General features: G+C 45.0%; 1 protein-coding gene across 3 annotated transcripts in view; it reads right to left on the reverse strand.

The window, feature by feature from the left end:
- LOC135548322 (myotubularin-related protein 13-like) overlaps positions 1-15,714 on the reverse strand; it is a 213,222-nt gene that overhangs the window by 121,041 nt on the left and 76,467 nt on the right. For 2 of the 3 annotated variants that reach the window (XM_064977821.1, XM_064977804.1), the window contains exon 3: positions 4,656-4,793. In XM_064977821.1, coding sequence (XP_064833893.1) covers positions 4,656-4,793 — 138 coding nt within the window. Of the gene's footprint in view, positions 1-4,647; positions 4,794-15,714 lie in introns of all 3 variants that reach the window. The other variant, XM_064977812.1, reaches the window with a different exon arrangement.

Here is a 15,714-nt window from a genome sequence, read left to right on the forward strand (position 1 = left end):
ACACATACACACTGCTCTCTCTCTGTCTCCCTCAAACACACACACACACACACACACACCACTCGCTCTCCCACAAACACATACACACTGCTCTCTCTCGGTCTGTCTACCTCAAAACACACACCACTCGCTCCCGCTCCCACAAACACGTACACACTGCTCTCTGTCTACCTCAAAACACACACCACTCTCTCTCACTCCCACAAACACGTACACACTGCTCCCAACTTTAAAAAATGTTAGGCACCAATACAGAATGGAAGGAGCACCAGAAAGAGATTATGAATCCTACTTTTGAAGCACATGCCATGAGAAGCAGAACCTTTTCTTCCTGGGCCAATCAAATGTGCCTTAACCTACTGTCACGTTACCAGGTTGTTAGCTAGGTAGGTAATATGACTGAACAACATTGTTATCATTCCAGAGATGTGGTTTGTGAAATTATATAAAATGAGTGCAAAATGGCGCAGGAAGGAAAAAAGGTCCGGTAATAGCCCTTCTCTTCGCCCTAAATATGTAAACACGACTGTTGCGAAGCTGTTTTTACTCTCTGTTCCTGCTGCGTGACCGTGAACTTTCAAAGACCATCAGACTGGCCTGTGCACTTGGTTATACCAGGGATGAACTTCTATACAATGTATCAACTTTGCTCGCACTGCTCCAATGTATCAAATGTAGAAATGTAACCTGCAGCAGACTGATCAGGGTCTGCATGCCCAGGAGTAGATGAGCAGAAAGAGCGGACGGAGAGGAGAGAAGCAGGTGAGTGATGGCTGGATGGGGATGTGGCTGGCTGATTACAGCTGCCACGGGTGATGTGCGCATGAACGTGAAGTGGACATTCTTGGACCTACGCATACAAGAGACTAGTGTTGCTCAAATTCAACTTAATGTCTAAACAAAACTGACTTCATAAACATTTGATCATTTTTGTAATATATGAAACGGTAGTATGTTATTCTAAAATGTTGGCATAACAAGTAGCATGATGTTTTGGTACTGTGGTGTAACACTAACTCAAACTACTTCAGCATTTTGCTAACCTTGTTAATAGTGTAAATGTGAATATTGGGAACATAGGTCCTGGCTCTGGTACAAAGTTTTGCAGTGGATGGTATACTGTATCAAGCTGGTCCCTAAACCATAAGATACCGCAACAGTCACCTACACAGTGAAAAACCAGCCTCACATCTGTCCAGTGTGTGTGATCCAAACTCCTATCCTTATCTGAGCCATTACCAAGTGCACAAAGGGGTCTGGGAACAGTTCCTGGAAAGAAATCAAACCAAAACAGAGAGGTGGGGCCATGATGAAGAGGCAGTGAGGTGACTGGCCACATTTAGCCCTGCAATCAAGACCTCTAACGATCCTGTATTAATGTCTGCGATGAAACTGCACTGATCGTTACGGGTGGCCTTCCACCTCTTCTCCCTCAGTAGACCGGCCGGCGTGTGAGGAGGACAGAAAACAAATAAGGGAGGATTAAAGTCTGATCACGAGAAGAGGGTCCAGTCGGCCAGAAAGACAGAGTGGACAGCTGCAGGACATCACCAAACAGCGCCTGACAGGGGAATTATTCACACTACTGCAGGGCCGGTTATGCAACCTTCCAGCCCAGGCATAGACCAGGCCAGGCTAGAGAGACCCAGTCGCAGCTAACCTAGCCATTATCACGCTTATTTAATGAAGGATGCCGTGGTTTATACCTGGTCTCATGCCAAGGCTTTGTTTGAAATCCACATGGAAAAATCAGTGGTTCCACATCCAGGCACAAGGGATGTTTGTGAAAATTGGTCTGATTCATACAGTACACTGTGTAATGATAAACTAATGTGAAACTCATCAACATGCTAGGATGTTGAGTCTGAGCATTCATGTAAACAGAATCATCACATCAGAATGTGACATGTCATCATGACCACGCAGTTAATAAAGGTTAGAATTCCACCGGAATTTATGTAAGAGGATATGATCAGATTTCAATTAACTTTTTCATAAGCCTCCTTGAATTAACATGACTAATGGTCAGAAGAATTCCACCTGATTGAATGGAGCCTGTCAAGGAATGTCAGATTTCAATGAACTAAAGGTCACTGACTTGAATGAATATGACTAATGGCCATGGTTGTCATGTGTTTAATATGAGGCAGGGGACACATCCTACACAGAGACAGTCTGGAGGGTGATGTCAGGCCATTGTGTCAGGCCACAATTAGACATCCATCCAGGCATTCTGTGTAATGTATCAGGGCAAACCTTAGGAGGATTGAGGTCATTGCATTAGTTTATTTCAGGGGTTTGTGAAATTGTGTGGAAGAAAAAACATCAAAGATAGAATTGAATTCATATGAGGATGGGTGCATCCAAGAGCCAATGCTAGAGGGGATGAGATGTCAGCTCATTGGATACGTTTTTTCTCCCATCACACCAAAACCCTTCATTATGTGAAGTGTTGTTCACTTCATCTCAATTCATCCAGAGTGCTGTTATTTTCCCACTTTAGTGGGTTCTGGAACACATCATGCCGTGACACAAATTCCTAATAGTACAAAAATGCGCCATGCAAGAAAACAAAACAATTACAACATTGAAAAACAAAAAGAAAATCAAAACCCCCCCCAAAAATTCCCAAGAATTAACAAACAGCCCCCGCTGGATGCTCGGAATCAAGTATTAAACCAGAGAGAGAGAGAAGCTTGAAATGATAAAGAAATGAACGGACATAACCCCGTGCTGCTTATCGAGAGATGCATCAACCTGCCAGCCGAGGCAGTAGGCACTATCTACTCTACCATGGTTCACTTATTTTGCCCTTATGACCCAGATCCTAAACCCAGGACCTGCAGGACGTAGTCCTATTCAGCAAGTGTGTAAGTATTTAAAGGCATGAATATCCACCAAATGTCTAAACATACGTATACGTGATTGCTTTGAATGAGGCAATTATGGGTAAGCTGTAACAGATATACAGTGGGGCAAAAAAGTATTTAGTCAGCCACCAATTGTGTAAGTTCTCCCACTTAAAAAGATGAGAGGCCTGTAATTTTCGTCATAGGTACACTTCAACTATGACAGACAAAATTAGGGGAAAAAAAATCCAGAAAATCACAGTAGGATTTTTGAATGACTTTATTTGCAAATTATAGTGGAATATAAGCATTTGGTCAATAACAAAAGTTTCTCAATACTTTGTTATATACCCTTTGTTGGCAATGACAGAGGTCAAACGTTTTCTGTAAGTCTTCACAAGGTTTTCACACACTGTTGCTGGTATTTTGGCCCATTCCTCCATGCAGATCTACTCTAGAGCAGTGATGTTTTGGGGCTGTTGCTGGGCAACATGGACTTTCAACTCCCTCCAAAGATGTTCTATGGGGTTGAGATCTGGAGACTGGCTAGGCCACTCCAGGACCTTGAAATGCTTCTTACGAAGCCACTCCTTTGTTGCCCGGGCGGTGTGTTTGGGATCATTGTCATGCTGAAAGACCCAGCCACGTTTCATCTTCAATGCCCTTGCTGATGGAATGAGGTTCACTCAAAATCTCACGATACATGGCTCCATTCATTCTTTCCTTTACATGGATCAGTCGTCCTGGTCCCTTTGCAGAAAAAAAGCCCGAAAGCATGATGTTTCCACCCCCATGCTTCACAGTAGGTATGGTGTTCTTTGGATGCAACTCAGCATTCTTTGTCCCCCAAACACGACGAGTTGAGTTTTTACCAAAAAGTCATATTTTGGTTTCATCTGATCATATGACATTCTCCCAATCTTCTTCTGGATCATCCAAATGCTCTCTAGCAAACTTCAGATGGGCCTGGACATGTACTGGCTTAAGCAGAGGGACACGTCTGGCACTGCAGGATTTGAGTCCCTGGCGGCGTAGTGTGTTACTGATGGTAGGCTTTGTTACTTTGGTCCCAGCTCTCTGCAGGTCATTCACTAGGTCCCCCTGTGTGGTTCTGGGATTTTTGCTCACAATTCTTGTGATCATTTTGACCCCACAGGGTGGAGCCCCAGATCGAGGGAGGTTATCAGTGGTCTTGTATGTCTTCCATTTCCTAATAATTGCTCCCACAGTTGATTTCTTCAAACCAAGCTGCTTACCTATTGCAGATTCAGTCTTCCCAGCCTGGTGCAGGTCTACAAGTTTGTTTCTGGTGTACTTTGACAGCTCTTTGGTATTGGCCATAGTGGAGTTTGGAGTGTGACTGTTTGAGGTTGTGGACAGGTGTCTTTTAAACTGATAACAAGGTCAAACAAGTGCCATTAATACAGGTAATGAGTGGAGGACAGAGGAGCCTCTTAAAGAAGAAGTTACAGGTCTGTGAGAGCCAGAAACTTTGATTGTTTGTCGGTGACCAAATACTTATTTTCCACCATAATTTGCAAATAAATTAATTAAAAAATCCTACAATGTTATTTTCTGGATTATTTTTCTCATTGTCTGTCATAGTTGAAGTGTACCTATGATGAAAATTACAGGCCTCTCATTTTTAAGTGGGAGAACTTGCACAATTGGTGGCTGACTAAATACTTTTTTGCCCCACTGTACATTAGATTTTATAGAACATTTAGCATAATTCCCTTGTAAGTGGATAAGATATGCATGAAGGGGAGTTGGGTTGAGGTTGAGGAGTACAACAGACCATCTCACCTGCAGGTTGACCTCTGCCTCGTAGAAGGTGAGGCAGGAGCAGTAGTGTCTGTCTGAGTCGATGTCCGTCAAAACCACCGTGAAGAAGGTGGGAGCTTTCCTCTCTCGGGACAGCCTCCATCCTCCTGGCTGGCAGAACTGGAAAAAACACAAAGTATAACACACCATTATACATGAGCACCTGTACTAGAACAGTCTGCCCTCAGCGTGCAGATGAAATGGGGGCAGGCAGAGTACAGGGCAGGCAGAGTACAAGACACCCTGTGGCTTTTCCAGATTTGTTACTGGAAGCCAGTATTGTTGTGTTGAGAGGGGAGCCCCAAATCTAGCCCCCCGTGTCCCCAGGAGATCCTCTGCTGGTAACCCTTCAGTATGAATGGGGAAGTATTACGTTAGTTAGGGGGCCATTGACGCTATTGTCGATGCACAGGATGTCCTGTTTCAGTGCATTAGTACTACTGCTGAATACTCTCACCACAGAGAGGGAAATGGCACTGGTTCACGTTCCTCACAGAGAGGGAAATGGCTCTGGTTCACGTTCCTCACAGAGAGGGAAATGGCTCTGGTTCACGTTCCTCACAGAGAGGGAAATGGCTCTGGTTCACGTTCCTCACAGAGAGGGAAATGGCTCTGGTTCACGTTCCTCACAGAGAGGGAAATGGCTCTGGTTCACGTTCCTCACAGAGAGGGAAATGGCTCTGGTTCACGTTCCTCACAGAAAGGGAAATGGCTCTGGTTCACGTTCCTCACAGAGAGGGAAATGGCTCTGGTTCACGTTCCTCACAGAGAGGGAAATGGCTCTGGTTCACGTTCCTCACTGCTCATCAGAGGGGTTTGATATCAGTCTGGTTCTAGGCACAAAGAAAAGTATGAGGAAAGGTACTGAAACCAAAGGTACTGACTTTCACTGTGAAACAGTAGGCTGCTATGTGCTCAGTTAGATAAGCATTAAAATGTTTAGGATAAGATGAACATGACTAAAGTAGGATTGTATTGGATAACACTGGGATTAACATGAATAATGTAATAGTGGATATTTAGGCTAACTGTTCAAGCAGGAAATTCAAGCAGGTTGTTCAAGCAGGAAATCCCATGTTATCATTAAAACATAAACAAGATAATGACTAATTGACAGAAAACCCCATTTCATTAAAAAAAATGCACCACTTCTTCCTTTTTCTGGGACAAAAAGTATCAGTTAGGGATCCTGTTGTTTTAATCTTTACTCCACTACTGAACCATCTCATCTTGATTTGTAAACGTTAGAAACAACACAAAATAAACGCAATCTAAAGGGAAAATGGAGTGCTGGTGAGCAAGAGAAGGGAGAGGTGATGCAAGGGACGGAGAAGGGGGAGAGAGAGAGAGAAATACGGGAAGATTGAAGAAGAGGAGTGCAGATGGATAGAAAAGAGAGAGATGTGCGAGGATAGAAACCATGCAGGCATAGAAGAAAAACAGAGAAATGATGAGGATGATGGAGTGTCGAGAGCAGCATGTGAGAGGCAGGCAGGAAGCCAGAGTGAGTAAATCTTGTGTGTTTGTGCTGGAGGCCGAGCTGGCCTGGCTGTGGGACAGTATTTTGACTGCTCCTCAGGCGTTTCACTGGGAACATTGGACTGACGGAGGGAGAGGAGAAGGGGGGACGGACGAGAGGATAGATAGAGGGAGAGAGAGAAAATAAAATTAAAAGAGAAGGTGGGTGGGTGGGTGGGTGGTGTAAGATAGGATGAGAGAAGAGGAAGAGAGCGCAATATAGGAAAAGAGAGAGGGAGCTGTGCTCGACTTGCCCGGGGGCTTGAACCAGGATACCACCATCCTCCAATAGACACAATAGACAGCAGGAAATCTGGAAAAGCTGCATTGTCGGGGAGTGTCATACATACTGGGCCAGGGCCCAGACAGGACCTAAGGACAATTGCAGATAACTGTGAACACATCCAAAAATATTCCAAGTATATGTCATTAATCACTGTCGGAAAGGAGATAAACAGCTTTCGGACCGCATACCTTGGGAGATAAGTGGAGATACGATAAAATGGGGGATGGAAGCAGAGGTGTGAGTGTGTAGGAGGAAGAAAGGGGTATTGTTTTGCTTAAATGATACCAATGGCCATCTACTGCAAAGCTGTTATGCTCACACTACCCCGGAGGTCTGAGGAGAAGCTCTGGACTGGGTTTCTCCACGAGCCCAGTGCCTTTAGTGGGCTGAATAACAGCCAGACAGTCTACTACCTAACACCAATGGAGATATCCTATCCGTTTTCACATGCCAGTGACTGACTGGAAGGCAATCATGTTTTGAAGGATTTTCTCTCTGTAAATATTAGCTTAGACTCAAGTAGCTAGACTTACTAGGGAGTCTGAATATGGAAAAACAGACTGAATAAGAGTTGACTGGCAGGGCCTTTAGTCACAACATCTGATACACTAATATCAGCACCAGTAATATGGGTGGAGAGGGGGAAAATGGAATAAAAAGCAGAGTAGATGATGACTGAGGGTAGTGGGTTCGATTCCCAGGACCACCAATATGTAAAATGCACCTGCTTAATGGCACTGTATATTATTATATTAACCAGAGGACAGAGAGGAGGATTACTTGCATAAAAGAGAAAAAAAACAAGTCCAATGACCAGTAGCTGTCTAACTGTAAAGGAAAAGGAGCTGAAAACTTACTCTACTGTCAATCATTCTATAGTAAGAAGAAGTGCATCCAAGTATGCCCTGAACGCGTGTAGTCTCTCTTGCGGTGTGACGGCCTATCTGCCACACACACACACAGAGAGCAGAGCAGTGATTCTAGGCACCACTCCAGGTAGCAGCTCCAGGGAGCCCCTGCCTGCCGCCAGCTGTGACTGACACACACAGTACCAGCAGACTGTTTGGAGAGATCAAGCAAAATATGTTCTTCACTGCAGTGCAACAGGTGCGTGGCTTGTCTTGAAACATAGTGCAAAAACAAAACCACATACGCATGGTGTAAACGTACACGACTACACACGCACACCCACGTAGCATATATATATATATATATATATATATATATATGGACACGCACACACACACAAGCTGAGTCATGCCGAGGACAGTCCCTGGTCTCAAATTAGACCACAGTCAAGTGACAATGGAACTCATTGGCTACCCGACTCTGGGATCTTTGTCCTTTAGCACATTGCTGCCCTGCCACCGATTGAGCTCTCTACATCATGTGGCTCTGTGTGGCATGGCTCCCCCCTAGTCCACCCTCCACCCTTTCAGATAGCGACACCAGATCTGCAACTTGACCTGGTAAGAATCGGCACAGAAAAGCATGGGGAACAGTCCCACCGAAATGAAGCCTAGTTTGTGGTCAGGGCTGTATTCTAATACTGTGAAAATGTACTGTATGCTGCTGTAATAACTACACAGGGGACAAACAAACAGCTATGCTGTGGGCACTGGGGCTGAAACTCCAGACCGTCAGTCAGGGACACACACATTGGGCAGTCTTTACAAGGAGACAACCCTAGAAAGAAATCTGATGCAACCTTCACTTGTGTTGCTACAGTTGAAAAATGGGGAATGGAGTTAATATAGGCTTATGACATATTTATGAAATGGTACATCTCCACGCCTCAAATTCCAAGAAATAAATACTGGTTTCAAAGTTTGATTTCCTAAGTTGACATAGCCCAACAAACAAATATCAAAGTATTCTTGAGTTCCTCTGTATAGTAATAAAATGTAGATGTCTCCTCCCTTCTGAGCATTAACAAATGTGACGCAAGACTGAACTGGGTGAAAGAGAAGGAAGTCTGGAACTGGAAAAAAAGGACAAGTTGATGGGAAAACACTTTCCCAACTCCACCGACAGGAATGAAGAGCATTCCCAGGGTGGAATCTCTCCAACACAACATTCTCTGTCGATTTAGTACCAAGTTTACCTGGCCGGTTCTGATGAGAATACTACACAAGAGCAATGCATATCGAGATATAACTGTCTGAATTAAAGCCTTTGAGGACACTTTGTTGACCAAATACATTAAGTTATATTATCCAACAAGAGTGGCTGACTTGGTAGGTATTTGTAAGGCAACAAGGTAAATGTAATGAAGGACAACAGTAATACCGCATGCTGCATGAGCATAAAACATGTTTCCAAAACAAAGTGCATCCAACCGATGCCAGTGAAGTGCTGACAGAGTCAAAGCAAAGTGATTGCCAAGACGTTGTGTTCAGGACAAAAACACGGCAACAGATGTGTTGTGTTGTGTACGCTCCTCTCTCTTTCGCTCCCTCCCTCTCCATCTATCTTTGAGTTCCATCTTATCCTCCTCTATCTCTTCCCGCTTCACTTCGAGGGCCTGTTTCTCAGGAAGACAAGACAATGACTTGCAGGAAAGTGGTGTCTGAGGTGAAAGGGGGTTGGTCGGAGGTGAGCGGGTCATTACCGGGCTGCAACCTGGTCGGCCAAAAGATCTGCTGCTTTATCAACTCTGGAGGATGGACAGGACAGTGGACAGAGCTGAACTCCAAACATGTGCCAGAGCTATTTGAGTTTCCCCAGCGGCCGGGGCCACACAGAGCAGCCACATGGTAGGAAGTCTTGAGCTGAGCCGAGATGGAGGCTATATTCATACGAGGCCAGGATGAAGACCAGCAAACAGGAGGCACACACACACACACTTCCTGAGAACATCTTCAGGGTCAGCGCGACACAAACAGAACGAAACAAAGCTTCAACAAACAGGTAACAGAGTGCAAAGTGGAGCTCAGGTAGCCCTGTGATGTACTGTAGGCCAACTGGTCTGACTGGAGAGCTCCATCACACTGCAAGCGACTGCCCACAACTGGCATCTCACATCCATCCTTATTTCCCTCGGTCCCCACAGCTCTGTGGTTCCCTGTGATCTGTTATGCAACCCGGAACATATGGTTCATTTTAGAGATGGATATTTTTAGCTGGTCATAAAGGACTGCAATAATTCAACAGATAGCTAGGCCAGGAAGATGGGGAAGAGAGTAATAGACTAGGAGGTCAATGTCTAAAACTGCAACGTGTACAACGTGAAGAATTTCAGGGTCCATATCTCATATGGCGATCATTTCTAGAAGTGGGGGGGGGGGGGGGGGGGGGGGGGTAATTTGTTGTGCTAGCACAACATGAAAATACCGACAGCTCTGCCGAGTTCCTCACATCCAAAGTCTCCTGGGAAGATTTCTTCACTTGGGGGTGAATACTTTGGATTTATTTTAAAACACAATAAATTAAAAACATATGGCTGGTTCACCACATGTAACTTATTTCAAGCCGAGATGCATTAAAAATGCAAAAAGAAAAAGGATTAGGCATTCCTTCTCTTAAACCAATCTACTGTCAGTTTAATTTCAGCTTAATTCTGCTCCAATCACTGTAACTGCTCAAACCTCGTCCCAAACCATAAGAGGTGAATGTTTGTGACCAGATATGGACTATATTTAGAGTTTCGTTTTAGGAAAACTAGGTTAATAAACCTAGTTAACTACGGTTGCCTTAGTAAGATCTTTCAAACACGTGTTTCCTGGGGAAAAGGCTAGAACTACATGCCATTCCAACATGTGACAAGCGGGTGGAGTGTAAGTTCAGAGAAGACTCAGTCTTAAAAGCAGGGATGGATGCTCTTCAGTGCTGAAACAGTCCAAGAAAACTCCATGGATTTTCCCGAGACCGCTGATGGAGGGATATAAGCAGAGCCTGGCTTTTCCATCTTAATCCAAACCTGACATTACGCTGTCTCCATTGTTGTGCTGCATCCTCACACACTCTCCCACACACACACACACACACACACACACACACACACACACACACACACACACACACACACGCACCCCGTGGATGGCGCTGGCCTACAGGTGGAGTGCTGTACCCTGCTCTAGGACCTGTGCTTAATGCGAAGCCTGTGAGATGCGCCCCATTCATTGGTTTGTAACACATTGATTAACACAATGAGTTACACATTCATGACAAGCACAGTTATGTAACACGTATAGTTAACTTTCAAGAGCTTTACTGTGCTTGAAGAATTCACTCATCGTTATATAGTTCCTAGTGTGTGCAGTGCTGTTTACAGTTTATTCTACACAGTTGTGTGAAGCAAAGCAAACACAAAAACAACAACAGGTCGGCCCATTTGAAGAGCACAGTGTGTTTGATGAGGAGACAGCAGAGGGTAAACAGCTTTGTCTTGGGCCATAGAGAAACACAATGTGCTTATGCGTCAGCCTGTGGAGCCCCTGCCTGGGAGCCCTGTGATAATGGCCCTGGGACAGGTGCTTCCTGCCGGGCCCAGGCCCACTCCCTTCTCCCTATCGCTGTCACTAAGTCACCCTCCAACCGTGGCCTTTCTTCTTTTTATACCTCCGCTTTTGTTTTTCACCTGAAAAAACAGTGAGCCCCCCCCAAACTTTATATGATTAGCTCAGTTATACACCCCTCACGAGGACCAGTTGCACGTTCTACTGTTGTGGTACCACCCCGGGCCAGGAAGAAAAAAGGGAGTGTGTGCTATATCCCTGATGGTGTTTTTTCCAGTGGCACTTTTCACACTCTAACACAATGGCAGTGGATTACACAAGGGACACTGGCCTTTAGTTTTCCAGCTGACTGCCTCCCCAGGACTCTGGGTCTACGGTACTGCACTCTACCCGCCACACAGGATGAGGGCTGTGGGAGGTCAATGACCTGGCATTGGAGAAAGACATGGCCTCAGACAGGGTCAAGGACTGGTGCCGTTTCATACTTCATTTAAATGGCAATACATGACTAATAGCAGCATGTCAAAACAAACATCAGTTGAGATAAGTCAACAATACAGCATTTATAAACTCAGCAAAAAAAGGAAACATCCTCTCACTGTCAACTGCTTTTATTTTCAGCAAATTTAACATGTGTAAATATTTGTATGAACATAACAAGATTCAACAACTGTGGCAAACTGAACAAGTTCCACAGACATGCGACTAACAGAAATGGAATAATGTGTCCCTGAACAAAGGAGGGGTCAAAATCAAAAGTAACCGTCAGTATCTGGTTTGGCCACCAGCTGCATTAAGTACTGCAGTGCATCTCCTCCTCATGGACTGCACCAGATTTGCCATTTCTTGTTGTGAGATGTTACCCTACTCTTCCACCAAGGCACCTGCAAGTTCCCGAACATTTCTGGGGGGAATGGCCCTAGCCCTCACCCTCCGATCCAACAGGTCCTAGAGTGCTCAATGAGATTGAGATCCGGGCTCTTCGCTGGCCATGGCAGAACACTGACATTCCTGTCTTGCAGGAAGTCACGCACAGAACAAGCACTATGGCTGGTGGCATTGTCATGCTGGAGGGTCACGTCAGGATGAGCCTGTAGGACCTGTAAGAAGGGTACTACCGCATTCCCTGTAACGCACGGCATTGAGATTGCCTGCAGTGACAACAAGCTCAGTCCAATGATGCTGTGACACACCACCCCAGACCATGACAGACCCTCCACCTCCAAATCGATCCCGCTCCAGAGTACAGGCCTTGGGGTAACGCTCAATCCTTCGTCAACAAACGCGAATTCGACCATCACCCCCGGTGAGACAAATCCACGATTCGTCAGTAGAGAGCACTTTTTACCAGTCTTGTCTGGTCCAACGACGGTGGGTTTGTGTCCATAGGCGACGTTGTTGCCGGTGATGTCTGGTGATGACCTGCCTTACAACAGGCCTACAAGCACTCAGTCCAGCCTCTCTCAGCCTATTGCAAACAGTCTGATCACTGATGGAGGGATTGTGCATTCCTAGTGTAACTCAGGAAGTTTTTGTTGCCATCCTGTACCTGTCTTGCAGGTGTGATGTACCGATCCTATGCAGGTGTTGTTACACGTGGTCTTCCACTGCGAGGACGATCTGCTGTCCGTCCTGTCTCCCTGTAGCGCTGTCTTAGGCATCTCACAGTCCGGACATTGCAATTTATTGCCCTGGCCACATCTGTAGTCCTCATGCTTCCTTGCAGCATGCCTAAGGCACGTTCACGCAGATGAGCACGGACCCTGGCATCTTTATTTTGGTGTTTATCAGAGTCCGTAGAAAGGCCTCTTTAGTGTCCTACATTTTCATAACTGTGACCTTAAATTGCCTACCGTCTGTAAGCTGATATTGTTTTAACTACTGTTCCACAGGTGCATGTTCATTAATTGTTTATGGGTCATTGACAAGCCTGGGAAACAGTGTTTACACCCTTTACAATGAAGATCTGTGAAGTTATTTGGATTTTTACGAATTATCTTTGAAAAGACATGTTTCTGAAAAAGGGACCATTCTTTTTTTTGCTGAGTTTAGCTGTCTATCATATAGCACTCTTAGCTGGTTAGGCACAAGAGCTGCTTCTGCTATGACAACAGAGAGCTCTGAAACTGGGCTGGAAAACGTGAAACATAGGTCTCTTCTGCAGTGCCACTTGTGAACTTTACCCAACTATGGTATCTGCGAAGAAGCTCGTGACAAGGGGAATGGTTTGAGTAAAATGTCTGGGTGTCGTGGTTTCACCCGTGGACCTCTCATACAGAGTGAAGGCAGACAGAAGGTGTAGGACAAGACACCGTGATTTACAGGTGGGTCATGTCAAGAGAACATGTCAAGATTCCAGACAAATTAGGACATCTCTTAGCACTGCGAGGAATCTCAGGTATGTCCGCAGGCATTTTGGTCTTGCAGTCAGCACATTCCCACTGCTCCACGTAAACAGAGGCGGTGGCTGGCAGGGGAGAGCCACCATGGAGCAGGGCAGTGAGGAAGGGGAAGGCCACAGGAGGCTATGTGGCTTCTGCGCTGTGCTCCTGTGCCAAAAGCTGCGGCTGACTCCCCTACTGGCTCCTATCCACGTATTTTCCAGTTCCAGCTCCAAGCCGGAGAGGAGGACCGTGGACGGTCTCACTGCTCAAATGGCTTGTTTTGAGTCAGTGGAGCTGGAATGAATCCCTTGAGCATATTTCCGTTTTATGAAAAAAAAGGAAATAGTGTTTTTGGTGTGTGCGAGCACAAGAGTGCTTCTAATTACTCCAACAGAGGAGTTTGTTTCTGCTAAATTGTGTAACATAACTATGTGCTCCCAGAATAAGGAAGTCTTCAGACTACAACATATTAGCTCCATGTATCCTGAGTATTCACATTTCCTGATGAGCTCACTGTGGTTTTCATCATGGACAAGGCTGCCATACACTCCAGCCCACTGCCAGTGCAGTTTCCTGGGGATTTTCTGTTTCGCTGGCAGCCAAAGCATTGATTACTCATGAACATCTTCCTGACAAACACATGATTCTATTATCCCCGACTTGGACGACATCCTGTATGTGGAATGCACTGTTGTATTTAGTTTTACAAACATCACAGGAAAGACGTGCTGTGCGACATGTCAGCCTTGGTCACTCAGTCTGGTGAAGTAACCAGCCAGCCCAGCACCTATCCCTGCGTCTCTGGACTGGCCAGGAAAAGACAGAAATACTGCAACATGTGGCAAGCTTCCTAGTCTGAACCAGATAGTCGAAGCATGCTGTTTCAGACCCCGACACCCTGAAACAATAACACCCAGAGATGCCTGTTCACCCAATAGCCCCCAGTCAAGATCAATCCACTTGCGCAGGTATACCCAAACTGGGATAAAAGATTAACATTTTTTTAAATAAAATATTTTTAAAAATCTTCACATTTTCAAACAGCCCATTTTTATTTTACAATGGGGCTACATTTGGTTGAGTTTTTTTCACCTCGCCTGAATAGCCTCATTTCACTGCCTAAAATAAAATTAAACCATCTAGTGTTCAGCGAAATAACAACAATGTCAAATAATTAACATCCAATCACATTAACTGTTACTCTCGTGGGAATTCCACTAACGGTCCGTATGTAGCCAAACGTAGCTGCTGCTCATGTTGGTCTCTGTACTGATGGCGCAAAAGCCATGACAGGGAGACATAGTGGAGTGCTAATGGGCGTGCAAGCAGTTGCTACCCATGCCACTTGGGTACACTGCAGCATCCACCGAGAGGCTCTTGCTGCCAATGGAATGCCTGACAGCTTGAAAGACATTTTGGACACTATAGTGAAAATAATTAACTTTGTAAAAGCAAGACCCCTGAAGTCTCGTGTATTTTCTGCACTATGCAATGATATGGACAGCGACCATGTAACACTAACAATATACAGAAGCGCGCTGGTTATCAAGGGGAAAAGTATTAACGTGATTTGTTTTTTAAATTGAGAGACGAGCTTAAAGGCTTCTTCACTGGCCATATTTTCCACTTGTCTGACCGCTTGCATGATGACGAGTTTCTCACACGACTGGCTTATCTGGGTGATGTTTTTTCCCGCCTGAATGACCTGAATCTCAGATTACAGGGACTCTACGCAACAAAATTGAGGCTATGATTTAGAAGTTGGAGCTCTTCTGTCTGCATTAACAAGGACAACACACAGGTCTTTCCATCATTATGATTTTTTGTGTGCAAATGAACTCAAGCTACGGACTATGTCAAATATGATATAGCAAAGCACCTGAGTGAGTTGGGTGCGCAATCACGCAGGTACTTATCCAAAACGGACGACAAACTGGATCCGTTATCCCTTCCATTCCCTGCTTCCAGTCCACTTACCGATACCGATATATCTGAACAAGAGAGCCTCATCGAAATTGCAACAAGAGGTTCTGTGAAAATTGTATTTAAAAATCAGAAGCCACTGCCACATTTCTGGATTGGGCTGCGCTCAGAGTATCCTGCCTTAGCAAATCACGCTGTTAAGACACTGATGCCCTTTGCAACCAAGGACCTATGTGAGAGTGGATTCTCAGCCCTCACTTGCATTAAAACTAAATACAGGTACAGACTGTATGGAAAATGATTTAAGACGGACTCTCTCCAATACAACATTGCAGAGTTACAGTATGTGCATCCTTTCAAGCACACCCTTCTCATTAACCTGTGGTGAGTTATTCACAGTTTCCGATGAATAAATACGGTTTTATATGTAAGATGGTTAAATAAATAGCTAAATTATTGATTATTATTTGTGC

The sequence above is a fragment of the Oncorhynchus masou genome, chromosome 1 (genome assembly GCF_036934945.1).
Source record: "Oncorhynchus masou masou isolate Uvic2021 chromosome 1, UVic_Omas_1.1, whole genome shotgun sequence".
In the NCBI taxonomy this organism is placed as follows: domain Eukaryota; kingdom Metazoa; phylum Chordata; class Actinopteri; order Salmoniformes; family Salmonidae; genus Oncorhynchus; species Oncorhynchus masou.